Source organism: Salmo salar, chromosome 02 (assembly GCF_965601325.2).
Source record: "Salmo salar chromosome 02, fSalSal1, whole genome shotgun sequence".
Lineage (NCBI taxonomy): Eukaryota > Metazoa > Chordata > Actinopteri > Salmoniformes > Salmonidae > Salmo > Salmo salar.
In genome coordinates this window covers 51814103-51833052 of record NC_138292.1, presented here as the reverse complement: position 1 = coordinate 51833052, position 18950 = coordinate 51814103, and the positions used below count along the sequence as shown (strand labels likewise).

At 41.7% G+C, this 18950-nt stretch overlaps 1 protein-coding gene across 4 annotated transcripts in view; it reads right to left on the bottom strand.

Moving 5' to 3' along the window:
• LOC106585299 (signal-induced proliferation-associated 1-like protein 2) overlaps positions 1 to 18950 on the bottom strand; it is a 128018-nt gene that overhangs the window by 48245 nt on the left and 60823 nt on the right. For all 4 annotated transcript variants that reach the window (XM_014171403.3, XM_014171378.3, XM_014171399.3 and 1 more), the window contains exons 5-7: positions 18374 to 18548; positions 8478 to 8581; positions 4135 to 4292 (exon numbers count right to left, since the gene is read on the bottom strand). In XM_014171403.3, the coding sequence (XP_014026878.1) occupies positions 4135 to 4292; positions 8478 to 8581; positions 18374 to 18548 (437 nt within the window). The remainder of the gene's footprint in view (positions 1 to 4134; positions 4293 to 8477; positions 8582 to 18373; positions 18549 to 18950) is intronic.

Here is an 18950-nt window from a genome sequence, read left to right as displayed (position 1 = left end):
ACTGCACCACCCTCTGGAGAGCCCTGCAGTTGCGGGTGGTGAAATTGCCATACCATGCGGTGATACAGCCTGACAGGATGCTCACAATGGTGCATCTGTAGAAGTTTCTGAGGGTCTAAAGGTGTCAGCATGTTTCAGTTCGGCCTAAGTCGGCTAGGCAAACGAGAGTGTTCGCATACTCCCTTAAAGACCTTCTCTTGAAAAACGAGAAAAAAAGCACCAAGTCATGTTTGTCCTATTTGAGACGCCGTAGCCAGTTATAGTTATTCCTCAAAATAGTCAGAACTAATCTAAGGTAACTCAAGAAATCAGTCATGAATTTTGACGTTTTTGCTGAGGAGATCTTTAGTTAGGTGTAGAATTGAGCAACTAAAATGTTTGGTGCAATATTTCTCAATGAACAAATTTGCATATAAACAAGTCATTTCTCATCAAATGACAAATACTTTATTGAAGAATTCCTACAGTTGACCAATCACGGACAAAGGGGCGTAGACTTCGGCTGGCCCCGAGAAAAATGTGTTCACGAACAGCTGAAAAAACCCGTACCGAGGTCCAAAACCAACTAAAAAATAACTAAATGTTGTCATAATATATGCACAAACTCTTCTGAACTTTCGTCTGGGAAGCATGCGGATTCCTTTAGGGACCAAGCGGAGTTTCTTCAGCCTCCTGAAGTTGAAGAGGCACTGTTGCTTCTTCTTCACCACGCTCTCTGTGTGAAGGGACCATTTCAGGCTGTCCGTGATGTGTACGCTGAGGAACGTGTACTTTTCACCTTCTCCACTGCGGCCGTCGATGTGGATGGGGGAGTGCTCCCTCTGCTGTTTCCTGAAGTCCATGATCATCTCCTTTGTTTTGTTGACGTTGAGTTTGAGGTTATTTTCCTGACACCACACTCCGAGGGCCCTCACCTCCTCCCTGAAGGCCATCTCGTCGTTGTTGGTAATCAAGCCTACCACTGTAGTGTTGTCTGCAAACTTGATGATTGAGTTGGAGGCGTGCATGGCCACGCAGTCATGGGTGAACAGGGAGTACAGGAGAGGGCTGAGAACACACCCTTGTGGGGCCCCAGTGTTGAGGATCAGCGGGGTGGAGATGTTGTTTCCTTCCCTCACCACCTGGGGGCGGCCCATCAGGAAGTCCAGGATCCAGTTGCACAGCGCGGGGTCGAGACCCAGGGTCTCGAGCTTAATGACGAGTTTGGAGGGTACTATGGTGTTAAATGCTGAGCTGTAATCGATGAACAGCATTCTTACATAGGTATTCCTCTTATCCAAATGGATTAGGGCAGTGTGCAGTGTGATTGCGTCGTCTGTGGACCTATTGGGGTGGTAAGCAAATTGGAGTGGGTCTAGGGTGTCAGGTAGAGTGGAGGTGATATGGTCCTTGACTAGTCTCTCAAAGCACTTCATGATGACGGAAGTGAGTGCCACGGGGCGATAGTCATTTAGCTCAGTTACCTTAGCTTTCTTGGGAACAGGAACAATGGTGGCCCTCTTGAAGCCATCAAAACTATGAAATAACCCATATGGAATCATGCAGTAACCAAAAAAGTGTTAAACATCTTAGCCACCCAAAGTTGCGGAGATAATCTGTTCACCTATTCTGCGTCTCACAAAGACAAGGCGGTTGGAAACAAAAATCTCAAATTTGTACCCATCAGACCAAAGGACAGTTTAATGTCCATTGCTCTAATGTCCATTGCTCGTCTTTCTTGGCTCAAGCTAGCCTCTTCTAATTATTGGTGTCCTTTAGTAGTGGTTTCTTTTGGAGCAATTCGACCATGAAGGCCTGATTCACGCAGGTCTATTCTGAACAGTTGATGTTGAGATGTGTCTGTTACTTGAACTCTGTGAAGCATTTATTTGGGCTGCAATTTCTGAGGCTGGTAACGCAAATGAACATATCCTCTGCAGCAGAGGTAACTCTGGGTCTTCCTTTCCTGTGGCGGTCCTCATGAGAGCCAGTTTCATCATAGCGCTTGATGGTTTTTACGACTGCAGTTGAAGAAACTTTCAAAGTTCTTGAAATTTTCCATATTGACTGACCTTCATGCCTTAAAGTAATGGACTGTCATTTCACTTTGCTTATTTGAGCTGTTCTTGCCATAATATGCACTTGGTATTTTACCAAATAGGCCAATCTTCTGTAAAACCACCCCTACCTTGTCACAACACAACTGATTGGCTCAAACGCATTAAGGAAAGAAATTCCACAAATTAACAAGGCACACCTGTTAATTGAAATGCATTCCAGGTGACTACCTCATAAAGCTTGTTAAGAGAATGCCAAGAGTGTGCAAAGCTGTCATCAAAGGGTGGCTACTTTGAAGAATCTCAAATATGAAATGTTTAACACTTGTTTGGTTACTATATGATTCCATATGTGTTATTTCATAGTTTTGATGTCTTCACAATTATTTTACAATGTAGAAAATAGTAAAAATAAAGAAAAACCCTGGAATGAGTAGGTGTGTCCAAACTTTTGGTGTCAGCTAAGGTAGAGGTGATATGATCCTTAACTTGTCTCTCAAAGCACATCATGATGACAGAAGTGAGTGCTATGGGGTGATAGATATTTAGTTCAATTACCTTTGCTTTATTGGGTACAGGAACAACGGTGAACATCTTGATGCAAGTGGGTACAACAGACTGGGATATGGAGATGAAATATGTCTGTAAAAACTTGAGCCAGCTGGTCTGCTTTGAGGACGTGGCCCTGGCAGCCTTGCAAGGGTTAACACGCTTCAATTACTTACTTACGTCAGCCACGGAGGACGAAAGCACAGAGTCCTGGTGGGCTTCGGTAGCTATATCGGCAGCTCTGTGTTGTTTTCCTCGAAGCGGCAAAAGTGTTTAGCTCGTCCAGGAGCGAGGCGTAGGTGTCCACAACGTGGCTGGCTTTCCCTTCATAATCCGTGATTGTCTGGAGTCCCTGCCACATATGTCTCATGTCGGAGCAGTTTAATGCAACTTCACTGTCTAATGTTGTTTTGCCTCTTGATTGCGTTACTGAGGTCATAGCTGGTCTGCTTGTACAGGTCCACATTCCCAGTCACCTTGCCATGGTTAAATGCGATGGTTCACACTTTTAGTTTTGTGCGAATGATGCAATCTATCCACGATTTTTGGTTTAGATGAGTTCTAATCGTCACAGTGGGACAACATCCTCTATGCACTTCCTTATGAACCCAGTCTCCGAGTCAGTGTGTACGTCAATACTACTATACTCAGAGGCGACCCGGAATATTTCCAGGTCCGCGTGATCAAAACAATCTTGAAGCATAGATTTCGATTGGTCAGACCAACATTGAGCAGTCCATACCACGGGAGCTTCCTGTACCCGTTTTGCCTATAGGTGGGCAGGAGCAGAAGAGAGGTGTGGTCTAATTTGCCGAAGGGAGGGAGGGGGATGGCCTTGTAGCCAGCCCCAAAAGGGAGAGTAGCAATGATCCACGGTCCGTGTTGCGCATGTAGCACAGGAGATGTGTTGATTGAATTTCGGTAGCGTTTTCCTCAGATTTCCTTTATTAAAGTCCCCAGCTACAATAAATGCGGCCTCAGGATAAGCGGTTTCCAGTTTGCACATAGAAAAGTGTAGTTCCTTGAGAGCCGTCGCAGTGTCGGCTTGAGGGGGAATATACACGGCAATGACAATGACCGAATAAATGTATTTTGGGAGGTAATGCGGTCGGCATTTGATGGTGAGGTATTCCAGATTGGGAGAACGTTACCACAATCACACAGCTGTTGATCATGAAACTTTCTTCTTTTTTTGAATGTACGATAGACAGAGAACCCTGCTGGCTGAATGGACAATATATCCGCATAGTCATGATTCTGTAAAAAAAAAGACTATGTTATACAGTCCCTGATGTCTCTCTGGAAAGAGATCCTAGCCCTAAGCTTGTCTACTTTATTGTCCAGGGACTGAACGTTAGCGATGGAGGGAGTTGACACTTGATTCAACAATCATTAATAGAGGTACTTCTTATAATGTTTGGATTCCAGCCTTATTGAAATTGGGCCCTTAGGTATATGAATGCTTGAATCAATGCAAGTTAATTGATTCCAGCTTTACACATCTCTCACACCAGGTATTTTAGAAGTATCGGCGGTCCGCTTTGCTCACCTGTAGCAAACATTTTCTGTGCAAGGGTTGTGGACTCTGACGATGATGAACACGTGCTGGAAGTGTGAGCGAATGTTTTTGGGAGTGAAGGGAAGAGCACCAGGTTCCTGGAAGATGACGGTGACGATGTCATTTCCAATGTGCCTCTTCCTCAGTAGCTAAATGGCAAGAAAAGGAAACGGAAAAGAAAAAGCACATTAGAATTCAGAAAAGTAAATGCCCTTACAGTACATGAGAGACTAGGACAAGGTCTCAAAGGCTGATGAAGACCTAAATGATGGAAATCTATCCCATTCTAGAACACAAGTCAAGCTGTTAAGTGGTCTAGGAAAGGATATGGAGGACAGTAAAACATGTTTATTTGGAGTCTATCAGAGGGCCTGTGGGAGCTACAGTACTGTCATATTGCTTATACCTCTCATATCCTTGCCAATCAACAGAAGTGCTAAAGGCAGTGGCTAGGGTGCAGGGGTTTCTAACAGGGCGATAGCCTCCTCACCAGGAGGCCATAATCTGTTAAGTCCCGTGGTGTAGGTGGTAAACAAACGGGATGAGGGGTGGAATTGGCTGGATCAAGGGGCTCAAGTAGTGGCAGAGCCTCTGCCGACCTTGGGGGGGCTTACGGCTAATCTCAGAAATCAAATGGGATCCCAGGGGAGGAATGAAACTTCAAATCCTAATAATCAAGGCCCAAGACACATGCGAAGCCCAAGACACTTGGCCCGTTCTAATTACGGAAAGCTCAGAAAGACACTGGCCCTCGTTCCTCTATAGGTGGCTTTCTATGAACGCTGGGCAGTTTGCGGCATATGTCCAGGAATCAGGATTGCCAGATGGTCACAGCTTTAAGATGGCCTAAAATCTTTATTGCTGTGACTTAATTTCAGACCTCCAGAATAGTCCATTAACTTAAAAAAAACTGATCTGAATGCTGTTCCCAAGAGCTCTACGTAAGATACTGCTTACAACTGCAAAGCAAATAGAATCAACATGGTGCACGTGACAATTCATTTATAAGGGGTGTTGCTATGGTCTAGATAGAAAGACCCACCCAGGCATATTCACAGACACCAAGCAGAGTGGGGAATTGAATTGAGGAGTGCATGCGAAATTGTTGTCGTGGCAACATCTCCAGAAATATAATTTCCAATTAACAAGTCACTGACTGGGGAAAATTATGAGCAACTCTGAAAATGAGTCCAATTTCTAATATTGGAGAGCAGATTGTGACTAAAGGATCAACATGTCAAGCTACCGGTTGTTGTAAAGGGGTAGAAACTATAAGAAATGTTCATGATAATGATCACTATAATGACGAAAAAAAAGGATTGCATTTAGAGTTAACTTCATTAACATAAGTGATTTAAAAAAATATTTTTCACAGCAGCTTAAAAAATGTGAGCTTGACTTGAGTTTCTGGGGGGGGGGGGGGGGTTTACTAAGCTAACATATGGAATTGTTTTAAGATGATCATATCAAGCCATTTGATTTAGAATTTTAGAACCCCTTTAGGTATCCCCCCAAAATATTAAAACAGTATTTGATGAAACATTGAATCTGGGCTTACTGAACTTAGCCGATAGAAATACATTGATAACAGCTTCATACATGTAAAAACAGATCCTTTTTAGATAGTAAAAAAAAGTAAGTTTGTTTTGAAGTGTCTATCCTATATCTGAGTGATATAAGATCAGGAAACTATTTTATTATTTTTGCACATATTTAACCCAATTATTTGGGCACTAAACTATTTCCATATATACTTTAATACATTTTTTTAACTGGTACCAGGATGGCAGTTAAACCCACACAATAAAATAGATGCAACTATCTTAGACGGATTTTGATGGGGATTTTTTTATTATGCTAATTAGAGTGTCGCGGCACCGCGGAAATTAACTCGAGGGTTATGTGCAGTGGTGTAAAGTACTTAAGTAAAAAAATGTTGAAATACTACTTAAGTAGTTTTTGGGGGTATCTGTACTTTACTATTTATATTTTTGACAACTTTTACTTTACTACATTCCTAAAGAAAATAATGTACTATTTACTCCATACATTTTCCTTGACAGCCAAAAGTACTCGTTATAATTTGAATGCTTAACAGGACAGGAAAATGGTCCAATTCACACGCTTATCAAGAGAACATCCCTGGTCATCCCTACTGCCTCTGATCTGGCGGACTCACTAAACACACATGCTTCATTTGTGAATGATGCCTGAGCGTTGGAGTGTGCCCCTGGCTTTCCGTATATAAAAAAACAAGAAAATGGCACCACCTGGTTTGCTTAACTTCTTACAGCTCTTTAAGGATAGGGGGCAGTATTGACAATTTCGGAAAAAATATGTGCCCATATTAAACTGCCTGCTACTCAATCTCAGAAGCTAGGATATGCATATTATTAGTAGATTTGGATAGAAAACACTCCAAAGTTTCTAAAACTGTTTGAATGATGTCTGTGAGTATAACAGAACTCATATGGCAAGCAAAAACCTGAGAGAAATCCTACCAGGAAGTGGAAATCTGGATGCATGGGCTCTCTTCAAGTCGTTTCCTATTGAACACAGTGACGTAGTAATAATTGTGCACTTCCTAAGGCTTCCACTAGATGTCAACAGTCTTTACAAAGTTGTTTGAGGCGTCTACGATGAACAGAGACTGAATGAGAAGGTGGGGAAGTTGGTCTTTCAGGGAAGGACATCACTTCATTGGTGCGCGTTCACGAGGATCCTCTGTTCCAAAACATTTTTCAAGACACAGGAACCGTCCGGTTGAAATATTACTGAATCTTCACGTTCTAAAGGCCCTAAAGATTGATGTTTTACAACGTTTGAACGAACGTAAATACAACTTTTTTTAAATTTTCGTCGTGACATTGTCCACGCGCTTCCTACATTTGGAGTCGCTGAACTGAACGCGCGAACAACAAGGAGTTATTTGGACATAAATTATGGAGTTTATCGAACAAAACAACATTTATTGTGGACCTGGGATTCCTGGAAGTGCCTTCTGATGAAGATCATCAAAGGTAAGGGAATATTTCTAATGCAATTTAGAATTTAGATGACTCCAAAATGGCGGCTGTCTGTATAGCCTAGTGTATTTTTCTGAGCTCAGTACTCAGATTATTGCAAAAAGTGCTTTCCTCGTGAAGCTTTTCTGAAATCTTTCACAGCGTTAGCATAAAGGAGATGTTCATCTATAATTCTTTGAATGACAGTTTAATATTTTATCAACGTTTAGACAAGTATTTTTGTAAATTGTGGCGCTGATTCACCGGCAGTATTTGAGGGAAAATATTTTCTGAACGTCACGCGCCAATGTAAAATGCTGTTTTTATATATAAATATGAACTTTATCGAACAATTTTTTTTATTGTGTAACATGATGTCCTAGGAGTGTCATCTGATGAAGATCGTCAAAGGTTAGTGCTGCATTTAGCTGTGTTTTGGGTATATGTGATGCATGCTAGTTGCTTGGAAAATGGCTGTGTGGTTATTTGTGTCGATGTACTCTCCTAACATAATCTAATGTTTTGCTTTCGCTGTAAAGCCTTTTTGAAATCGGACAACGTGGTTCGATTCAGGAGAAGTGTATCTATAAAATGGTGTAAAATAGTCCTATGTTTGAGAAATAGAAATGATTCGATTTGTGGTTTTGAATATGGCGCTCTGATTTTTCACTGGCTATTGTCAAACTCTTGTCGTAAGAGGTTTTAATATAAGGAATTAGAAATTATTGTACTTTTACTTTTGATACTTAGGTATATTTTTGAAATTACATTTACTTTGATACTTAAGTATATTTAATACTTTTACTGAAGTAGTATTTTACTGGGTGACTTTCACTTGAGTCATTTTATATTAAGGTATCTTTATTTTTACTCAAGTATGACAATTGGGAACTTTTTCCACCACTGGTTATGTGCACATTTCAAGTTGAGATTCAGCCCTTAATTTAAAAAAAAAAACTGACCTACTAGATATTTTTGTTAATTATCAAAAAGTGTTAAATTGCTCTTTTGAAGTGGCACTCCAAAATCTGGCTTTAAGGGCAGTTACAACAATATTCAAATACCTCAGTGGCAGTGACATTTGCCAAGACCAATCTCTCAGATTACTTACACAAATGTTGGGGGCCCACTGTGGGTGGACACAGATTGACTAGAGCTGCTTTAAAGGGATACTTTGGGATGTTGGCAATGAGGCCTTTTAGCTACTTCTCCAGAGTCAGATGAACTCGTGGCTAAAAATGTTATGCATCCGTATCCAGTATGAAGGAAGTTAGAGGTAGCGTTGCTAGCATGCTAACAGATACCCATAGACTTCCAGTGTCCACTCACCTGTTGTCTGTTGTTGGGGGTGTAGGGGAGCAGTGTGGACACGTGGAACATCAGCTCATAGTCTTTGTAAGTAGTGTAGAGAGAATGTGTTCCAGTGGAATCCGCTGTAACACCCAAACAAAGAATTTAGGTCAGAGCAGCTCAGACAGAGACATTCTAAACAATAGAATTGAAAAGAATGTAATACTGCAGTCTCCGGAAACAAATGATCTGCAATAAGATCATTGTATTCTGCAACAATAATCCTATGGTATTGCCAGAGACAGACTGGAACCAGAAATGAGCATTTCTAACATTTCCAGCACAAGGGCCCATTTGTTTTCGAGAGGCCCCCCATTATTAGTCAAATAACGATAATACCGCGCAAATGATTTCTTTAAACAAATGTACACAGGACCACTGGGCTGACAGACCTGCCTATCTTGCATTTGCCTGAAATGCCCTATGGCCAGTCTATTTCTGGGTATTTCTAAATGACCAGTTCTCTTTCCCTAGAGCTCAGAAACGACACTGGCCCTTGTTCCTGTATAGGTGGCTTTATATGAACGCTGGGCAGATTGCGTGTTATGTCTAGGAATCAGGATTGACAGACGGACACAGCTTTAAGATGGCATAAAATCTTGATTGCTGTAACTGAATTTCAGACCTCCAGAATAATCAAAAAACAGTGATCTGAATGATTTCCCCAAGAGCATTACGCAAGATACTGCTTAGAACTGAAAAGCAAATAAAACCAACAGGGTACATATGACAATACATGTATAGAGAGTGTTGCTATGGTTTAGATAGAAAGACCAACCCGGGTTTATTCACAGACAAAAAGTCAAATCAAGCTTTATTTATACAGCTCATTTCAGACATGGAATGCAATAAAATGTGCTTCACAGGGCTGAGCTGAAATATTTACTACACAACAAACATAAGAATAAAAACTAAAAAGAGTGACAAAAACTGAATGACTAAAAAGCACCCGAAGGAAAAGCAAAGCTAAAAAGATATGTTTTAAGATCTCTTATACAGTTGAAGTCGGAAGTTTACATACACTTAGGTTGGAGTCATTAAAATTAGTTTTTCAACCACTCCACAAATTTCTTGTTAACATACTATATTTTTGGCAAGTCGGTTAGGACATCTACTTCGTGCATGATACAAGTAATTTTTCCAACAATTGTTTACAGATAGATTATTTCACTTATAATTCACAATTCCAGTGGGTCAGAAGTTTACATACACTAAGTTGACTGTGCCTTTAAACGCTTGGAAAATTTCATAAAACGACGTCATGGCTTTCGAAGCTTCTGATAGACTAATTGACATCATTTGAGGCAATTGGAGGTCTACCTGTGGATATATTTCAAGGCCTACCTTCAAACTCAGTGCCTCTTTGCTTGACATCATGGGAAAATCTACCTCCACAAGCCTGGTTCATCCTTGGGAGCAATTTCCAAACGCCTGAAGGTACCATGTTCATCTGTACAAACAATAGTACGCAAGTATAAACACCATGGGACCACGCAGCCGTCAAACCGCTCAGGAAGGAGACGCATTCTGTCTCCTAGAGATGAATGTACTTTGGTGCAAAAAGTGATAATCAATCCAAGAACAACTGCAAAGGACCTTGTGAAGATGCTGGAGGAAATGGGTACAAAAGTATCTATATCCACTGTAAAACGATTCCTATATCGACATAACCTCAAAGGCTGCTTCGCAAGGAAGAAGTCACTGCTCCAAAACCACCATAAAAAAGCCTGACTACGGTTTGCAACTGCACATGGGGACAAAAATCGTACTTTTTGGAGAAATGTCCTCTGGTCTGATGAAACAAAAATATAACTGTTTGGCCATAATGACCATCGTTATGTTTGGATGAAAAAGCCAAAGAACACCATCCCAACCGAGAAGCATGGGGGTGGCAGCATCATGTTGTGGGGCTGCTTTGCTGCAGGAGGGACTGGTGCACTTCACAAAATAGATGGCATCATGAGGTAGGAAAATTATGTGGATATATTGAAGCATCATCTCAAGACATCAGTCAGGAAGTTAAAGCTTGGTCACAAATGGGTCTTCCAAATGGACAATGACCCCAAGCAAACTTCCAAAGTTGTGGCAAAATGGCTTAAGGACAACAAAGTCAAGGTATTGGAGTGGCCATCCCAAAGCCATGACCTCAATACTATAGAACATTTGTGGGCAGAACTGAAAAAGAGTGTGCGAGCTAGGAGGCCTACAAACCTGACTCAGTTACACCAGCTTTGTCAGGAGGAATGGGCCAAAATTCATCCAACTTATTGTGGGAAGATTGTGGAAGGCTACCTGAAACGTTTGACCAATGTTGTTATCAATGCTACCAAATACTAATGGAGTGTATGTACACTTCTGACCCACTGGGAATGCGATGAAAGAAATAAAAGCTGAAATAAATCCTTCTCTCTGCTATTATTCTGACATTTCACATTCTTAAAATAAAAAAAGTGGTAATCCTAACTGACCGAAGACAGGGAATATTTACTAGGATTAAATGTCAGGAATTGTGAAAAACTTTTAGTTTAAATGTACTTGGCTAAGGTGTATGTAAACCTCCGACTTCAACTGTAGATCACTATACATCTATATTAATGAACAAAAATGTAAACGCAACATGTAAAGTGTTAGTCCCATGTTTCATGTCTGTATTAAAGACCTTTTGTGGGGTAAAACTCATTCTTATTGGCTGGGCCTGGCTGCCCAGTGGGTGTGCCTGGCTGTCACATGAGTGGGCCTATACCCTCCAAGGCCCACCCATGGCTGCACCCCTGCCCAGTCATGTGAAATCCATAGATTAGGGCCTAATTAAATCATTTTAATTGACTGATTTCTTTATATGAACTGTAAAGCAGTAGAATCTTTGAAATTGCCTGCCTGCCTGTTTGTATCCGTATATGTACACTACTGTTCAAAAGTTTGGAGTCACTTAGAAATGTCCTTGTTTTTTAAAGAAAAGCTCTTTTTGTCCATTAAAATAACATCACATTGATCAGAAATAGTGTAGACACTATTAATGTTGTAAATGACTATTGTAGCTAGAAACGGCAGATTCTTTATGGAATATCTATGGAGGCGTACAGAGGCCCATTATCAGCAACCATCACTCCTGTGTTCCAATTGCACGTTGTGTTAGCTAATCCAAGTTTTTCATTTTAAAAGGCTAATTGATCATTAGAAAACCCTTTTGCATTTATGTTAGGACAGCTGAAAACTGTTGTTCTAATTAAAGAAGCAATAAAACTGTCCTTCTTTAGACTAGTTGAGTATCAGCATTTGTGGGTTTGATTACAGGCTCAAAATGGCCAGAAACAAAGCACTTTCTTCTGACACTCGTCAGTCTATTCTTGTTCTGAGAAATGAAGGATATTCCATGTGAGAAACTGCCAAGAAACTGAAGATGTATTTTTTTTTATTTCACCTTTATTTAACCAGGTAGGCAAGTTGAGAACAAGTTCTCATTTACAATTGCGACCTGGCCAAGATAAAGCAAAGCAGTTCGACACATACAACAACAGAGTTACACATGGAGTAAAACAAACATACAGTCAATAATACAGTAGAAAAATAAGTCTATATACAATGTGAGCAAATGAGGTGAGAAGGGAGGTAAAGGCAAAAAAGGCCATGGTGGCAAAGTAAATACAATATAGCAAGTAAAACACTGGAATGGTAGATTTGTAGTGGAAGAAAGTGCAAAGTAGAAATAATGGGGTGCAAAGGAGCAAAATAAATAAATAAATACAGTAGGGGAAGAGGGAGTTGTTTGGGCTAAATTATAGATGGGCTATGTACAGGTGCAGTGATCTGTGAGCTGCTCTGACAGCTGGTGCTTAAAGCTAGTGAGGGAGAGAAGATAAGATCTTGTACAACGCTGTGTACTACTCCCTTCACAGAACAGTGCAAACTGTCTCTAACCAGAATAGAAAGAGTGGCAGGCCCTGGTGCACAACTGAGCAAGAGGACAAGTACATTAGTGTGTCTAGTTTGAGAAACAAACGCCTCAAGTCCTCAACTGGCAGCTTCATTAAATAGTACCCGCAAAACACCAGTCTCAACGTCAACAGTGAAGAGGCGACTCTGGGATGCTGGCCTTCTAGGCAGAGTTGCTTTTTTGGGTTGCATCAGTCATGGACAGAAACTTCTGAGACACAGTATTTATGATGAACACCCGGAGGTTCACTGGTAAGCCACATTTACCTCGGGATCCATCCCAGTTGGTATTCTGTGCCCCCTCGTGTTATCTTTCTTCGGTTACACATCATTGCAATAGCAGAACAGCAGAACGGTCTGGACAGCCCTTGTTGTGTCTGGTGAGCAGTTGGTCAAGTGCTGTTGTCAGAAGAATGGAAATATCAGGGTGAACCGACGACCTGACGAACCTGCCAGGTATGTTGACTGCCTGTCGGAGGTGGAGTGTCAGAGCTCGCAGGTGTGCCTGGCATGGATTGTGACTCCATCTCGTTCTTCGCCCTCTTCAATGCGTCATTCTCCGCCAATGCTGCCTGGCTGTGGACCAATGCACCAGCTGTCGCCCGTATCTCTGCCCTCCAATAATGTTTATCTTTCTGCTGGTCTGCCTTCAATGACTCAATCTCGGTCTTCAAAGTTTGAATTTGATCCATGTGCACCTTCATCAGATGAGCAGAATGGTACCTGAGCCACCATTGATTACAGTGGCCTATGATAGAAACGGTAGATCAATTAAGAATTAAGTGACTCAATTCTAAATTAAACAAAGCGATTATTATGATTATTAAAAAAACAATATTCTGGATATGATTTCATTTTCAAATAACGTAAAATGAGTGAGAAAAAGGTAATTCTGTATAACGTAGACCGGTCGGGAGTGGCCGACAAAACATTAAATTACAACTCTAAAATCAATCAAGGATAGAGTGTGGTTGTTACACATCCAGCTGGCTGTCCTCTTTAGTCAGGCAGAATGACAGACCAGGTAGCAGCAGAGTAAGAGCAAAATAATCCTAACAAAATAAAATAAACATCTTAGTGTAACAGTTTTAGTAAGTAATACTGAAGTTGTGCACAATTATCAGTTTCTATTTAGGTTTATGGCATGCATTCATTGTCAGTTAGAGACACAGTAGGACCCAAAAGCATAATCAGTGCGCAATGAAGAGCAATGAAGTGGTGACGCAGGATACCGTACTAAACCACAAAATACCTCTAAATCCCGCAACGTAATCGCAAAACCTTTAGTGGGGCAACCACTGTACGTAGGTATTCCATTAAAAAATCACTTGTTTCCAGCTACAATAGTCATTTACAACATTAACAATGTCTACACTGTATTTCTGATCAATTTGATGTTATTTTAAAAATGGACAAAACATTTTTGCTTTTCTTTCAAAAACAAGGACATTTCTAAGTGACCCGAAACTTTTGAACGGTAGTCTGTGTGTGTGTGTGTGTGTGTGTGTGTGTGTATATAAATAAATAAATAAATAAATAAAAAGGGATACACGATATATTGATGAACATATCGGAATCGGACGATATTAGCTCAAAATGCCAACATCGGTATCGGTGTTTATTTTAACACCCGATGTGCAAACCCGATGTCAAAGCTGACGTGCATACCTATATAACGAAGGTACATGACACCACGTAAAATGTTGCGCTATACGTGTAACACAGCATTCCTAAACTAGCCCACAATGTCTGCTGTGTGGATCGAACAGTCAACAAGTCAAGCAGTCATTTTAAAGATTAACAACATTTCAGAAAGACAACTCAAAGTCAAAATCCATTAAAGCCAAGATAATGGAATTAATTGCACTTGACAAACAACCGTTCTCTGTCGTGGCTTTCGCAGACTGGTCGAGCACCGGTTCACACTACCAAGTGCGCTATTTTGCCGATGTTGCCCTACCGGAGTTACACAGTAATAGCTTCACGACATACATACTATGGAATGCCGTTTGGATCTTTGCGTGTCAAAAAAGATACAGTAGCACTGTCAAAGCTGTTCAAAAAAAGTTAGCAAACACCGGTCATGAACGATGTGTTTACAATCCCGCGTTGGTAATAAAGCATCATTTGTTCGACTGCAACTTCTGGGGGTAGCTAGCTTTAGCTTGGTACCTAGCTAGCACCAATACAACCAGCATGAAAACAATAAATCATTTTCATTATTATTAGCAATGATTTAGGAATCCTTGTGAGTAAGTATTAGCTAGGTAGCCACTTGTTGTTCGCCTAATGAAATTGAACTTCAGTTCATGAAAAGAAATATCTAGCCAGCTTCTTAACCCTGTTGCCCAAAGCTAATGTTATAAGCAGCCAGCTAGCTTCATCTGGCTAGTGAGGCTTGACCAGACCGGGTTATGTGTTGTGAAGCTAGCCACAATAAGGATTAGGCACAATAGTAGAATTTGCGGTTTGCCTTCAAAATAAAATAATGTAACTGACAGTGATGTAAATGAATACAAATAGTAGAATGATGCAAAAATATATATTTTGAAGGTTAACCGTAAAGTCCACTCGTGGCTAAACCTTAGTGGCTAATCCTTATTGTGGCTAGCTTCACATAAGCGTCATATAAGATCTGTCTTATAAATTAGGGTTATTTTAGATGATGACACCTAGCAATATAGTTAGCTAGCTACTGAAACGGATGTCATTTTGCTATGTTTTTGGGGAAGAACATTGTTTACATCCATGCGCTAACTAGCTTTTTTTATGTCCAGCACTGTAGGTGCGCGAGACAACTTTACCAGCATCATAGCATACGTATCGATGAATCGTTGTGACATATGAAATACGAGTGATAGTCTAATCAATGTGTATAATAATTACATAAAAAAATGTATGAATGCGTTAATGGTCCCGTGTGGCTCAGTTGGTAGAGCATGGTGTTTGCAACGCCAGGGTTGTGGGTTCGATTCCCACAGGGGGCCAGTACGGAGAAGAAAAAAAATGTATGAAATGTATGCATTCACTACTGTAAGTCACTCTGGATAAGAGCATCTGCTAAATGACTAAAATGTAAAAGTTAAATTATTATGTGACGTGCAGTCATAGTCAGGTCCTGATTGGCCAACAAGCTTATTTGACACGTCAAATAGTATATTTTTTGACACGCAAAGACCCAAACAGCGTTCCATAGAAATCCTGGCTGAGAATGAAACGACTGAACAAACGAACCACGAAACAGCACAACAAGTACGTGAAAGAAATAGGTTTTGATCATGTTTTACTGGTAATGGCGACATATGTAAATGCCAACAAAATAACTTTTTGGTCAGTGTGTGTGTAACTTTTATTTAACTAGGCAAGTCAGTTAAGAACAAATTCTTATTTACAATAATTTACAATGACGGCCTAGCCCTGCCAAACCTGGACATCGCTGGGCCAATTGTGCGCCACCGAACAAGAGCTTACGGTTCTTGAACCAACTATTCTTTGTTTGGACCCGATTTTCGCCGTTATCGGGAAAGAAGTTGGCGAAAATGGGACCCCGCATCTCCAGGGTTTCGTGAACCTTAAGAAGAAGCAAAGGCTAGCTAGTATGAAATGGCTAAAATCGGTAATCGCGCCCACTTTGAACAGGCTAAAGGCAGCGAACTCCAGAACGACGATTATTGCATGCTGCAAGGGGGCATGAGGACTGCAGATGTGGCCAGGGCAATAAATTGCAATGTCCGTACTGTGAGACGCCTAAGACAGCGCAACAGGGAGACAGGACGGACAGCTGATCATCCTCAAAGTGGCAGACCACGTGTAACAACACCTGCACAGGATCGGTACATCCAAACATCACACCTGAGGGACAGGTACAGGATGGCAACAACAACTGCCCGAGTTACATTTACATTTACGTCATTTAGCAGACGCTCTTATCCAGAGCGACTTACAAATTGGTGCATTCACCTTATGATATCCAGTGGAACAACCACTTTACAATAGTACATCTATATCTTTTTTTGGGGGGGGGGGGGGGGGGGGTTAGAAGGATTACTATATCCTATCCCAGGTATTCCTTAAAGAGGTGGGGTTTCAGGTGTCTACGGAAGGTGGTGATTGACTCTGCTGTCCTGGCGTCGTGAGGGAGCTTGTTCCACCATTGGGGTGCCAGAGCAGCGAACAGTTTTGACTGGGCTGAGCGGGAACTGTGCTTCCGCAGAGGTAGGGGGGTCAGCAGGCCAGAGGTGGATGAACGCAGTGCCCTTGTTTGGGTGTAGGGCCTGATCAGAGCCTGAAGGTACGGAGGTGCTGTTCCCCTCACAGCTCCGTAGGCACGCACCATGGTCTTGTGCGTTCCTGTTACACCAGGAACGCACAATTCCTCCATCCGTGCTCAGACTGTCCGCAATAGGCTGAGAGAGGCTGGACTGAGGGCTTGTAGGCCTGTTGTAAGGCAGGTCCTCACCAGACATCACTGACAACAATGTCGCCTATGGGCACAAACCCACTGTCGCTGGACCAGACAGGACCGGCAAAAAGTGCTCTTCACTGACGAGTCGCGGTTTTGTCTCACCAGGGGTGATGGTCGGAGTCGCGTTTATCGTCGAAGGAATGAGCGTTACACCGAGGCCTGTACTCTGGAGCGGGATCGATTTGGAGGTGGAGGGTCCGTCATGGTCTGGGGCGGTGTCACAGCCTCATCGGACTGAGCTAGTTGTCATTGCAGGCCATCTCAACGCTGTGCGTTACAGGGAAGACATCCTCCTCCCTCATGTGGTACCCTTCCTGCAGGTTCATCATGACATGACCATCCAGCATGACAATGCCACCAGCCATAATGCTCGTTCTGTGCGTGATTTCCTGCAAGATAAGAATGTCAGTGTTCTGCCATGGCCAGGGAAGAGCCCGGATCTCAATCCCATTGAGCACGTCTGGGATCTGTTGGATCAGAGGGTGAGGGCTAGGGTCATTCCCCACCAGAAATGTCTGGGAACTTGCAGGTGCCTTGGTGGAAGAGTGGGGTAACATCTCACAGCAAGAACTGGGAAATCTGGTGCAGTCCACAAGGAGGAGATGCACTGCAGTACTTAATGCAGCTGGTGGCCACACCAGATACTTGTTACTTTTGATTTTGACCCCCCCTTTGTTCAGGGACACATTCCATTTCTGTTCATCACATGTCTGTGGAACTTGTTCAGTTTATGTCTCAGTTGTTGAATCTTATGTTCATACAAATATTTACACATGTTAAGTTTGCTGAAAATAAACGCAGTTGACAGTGAGAGGATGTTTCAGTTTTTGCTGAGTTTATATACACATATGGGAATCAGTACCAATCAGTCCTGGTGTTGCCAGCATCAAGCAGAAGGCAACAACAGCTCTGAAGTTGGCCAAACTCATACAGTACCTCCATAGACTTTAGTCATATCTCCATATACAGTGGCTTGGTTTTCACATTCAATGATAAACTTGTTTCAAATACTACACACTTTCAAAGCGAAGGAGAAACAAAGGGTTTGGGTGTGGCAGAACAGTTCTCTTTGGAAACAGTATTGATTGATAGGATTACCTTCCATATTTATTCCTTCGCTGCATTAGCAAAACTCTCCAAGGTATTATTTCGTTTGCACTGTTTAAAAATATTTCTGGCCATGTAACTCCTTTTTCAGTGTACAGAGAGACATGGACTTTTTTTGTAGATCTTTTGCAATCTACCACATTTTTTTAATACAGAGAAAAGGACTAACTTCCAAGTTTTCTCGTATCAAAATATATGTCATTCAAAACTGCATTATTCTTCTTTTCAGTTGGTCTGTACAAGATGATGTACAGTATGTGTCCAGCTGGGCCCTGATCCTCTAACTTACTGCACATTTATCAACCATATGATAAATCAAATGCGAATAAAACATATAAACAAATGTGTGTGTTGAGCCGTGAACACTTACTTTTGTTGTCCAGCTGGGCCCGGTACTTGGTGAAGCCCTTCAGCCTGACCCTCTGGCCCAGCAGCTCCATGAACTCCTCCAGGGAATTGCTGGCACTCTCATTGTTGTACATCTCCTCTTCGGTGCTCTGGCCCGCCTGGCAGTACATGATGCCCACCTTGTGCTGGAAGCTCAACTGGAACCACAAAGAACAATAGGGGTGGGGTTATGACATGCCAATGTCGGCCCAATATCTTTTTATTCCATGCTAATGGGTGGAAGAACCTTGTAATATAGGGGTGGGTTAAACAGACACCTAATGTCTGTTTATTATACAATAATATATTTTTTTTCATCTCAATTCAAATCTCATAAGGTAACTGGCATAACGCTTGTGAAACATTTCTCAAAATGTTTGGGCTCATGACCAAATTATAGCAGGTGCTATTTTTCATAAGACACGTTATTTCAGCGCAACACTGAGATGGGACATACAGTTTCCAACAACGCATTCCTCTTTATCTACACTCGATTGAAATGCTCTGTAGTGTCAGAGACGATTGCCGGCGCCGGTGTACGGTGTCAAATTGGACTGAAA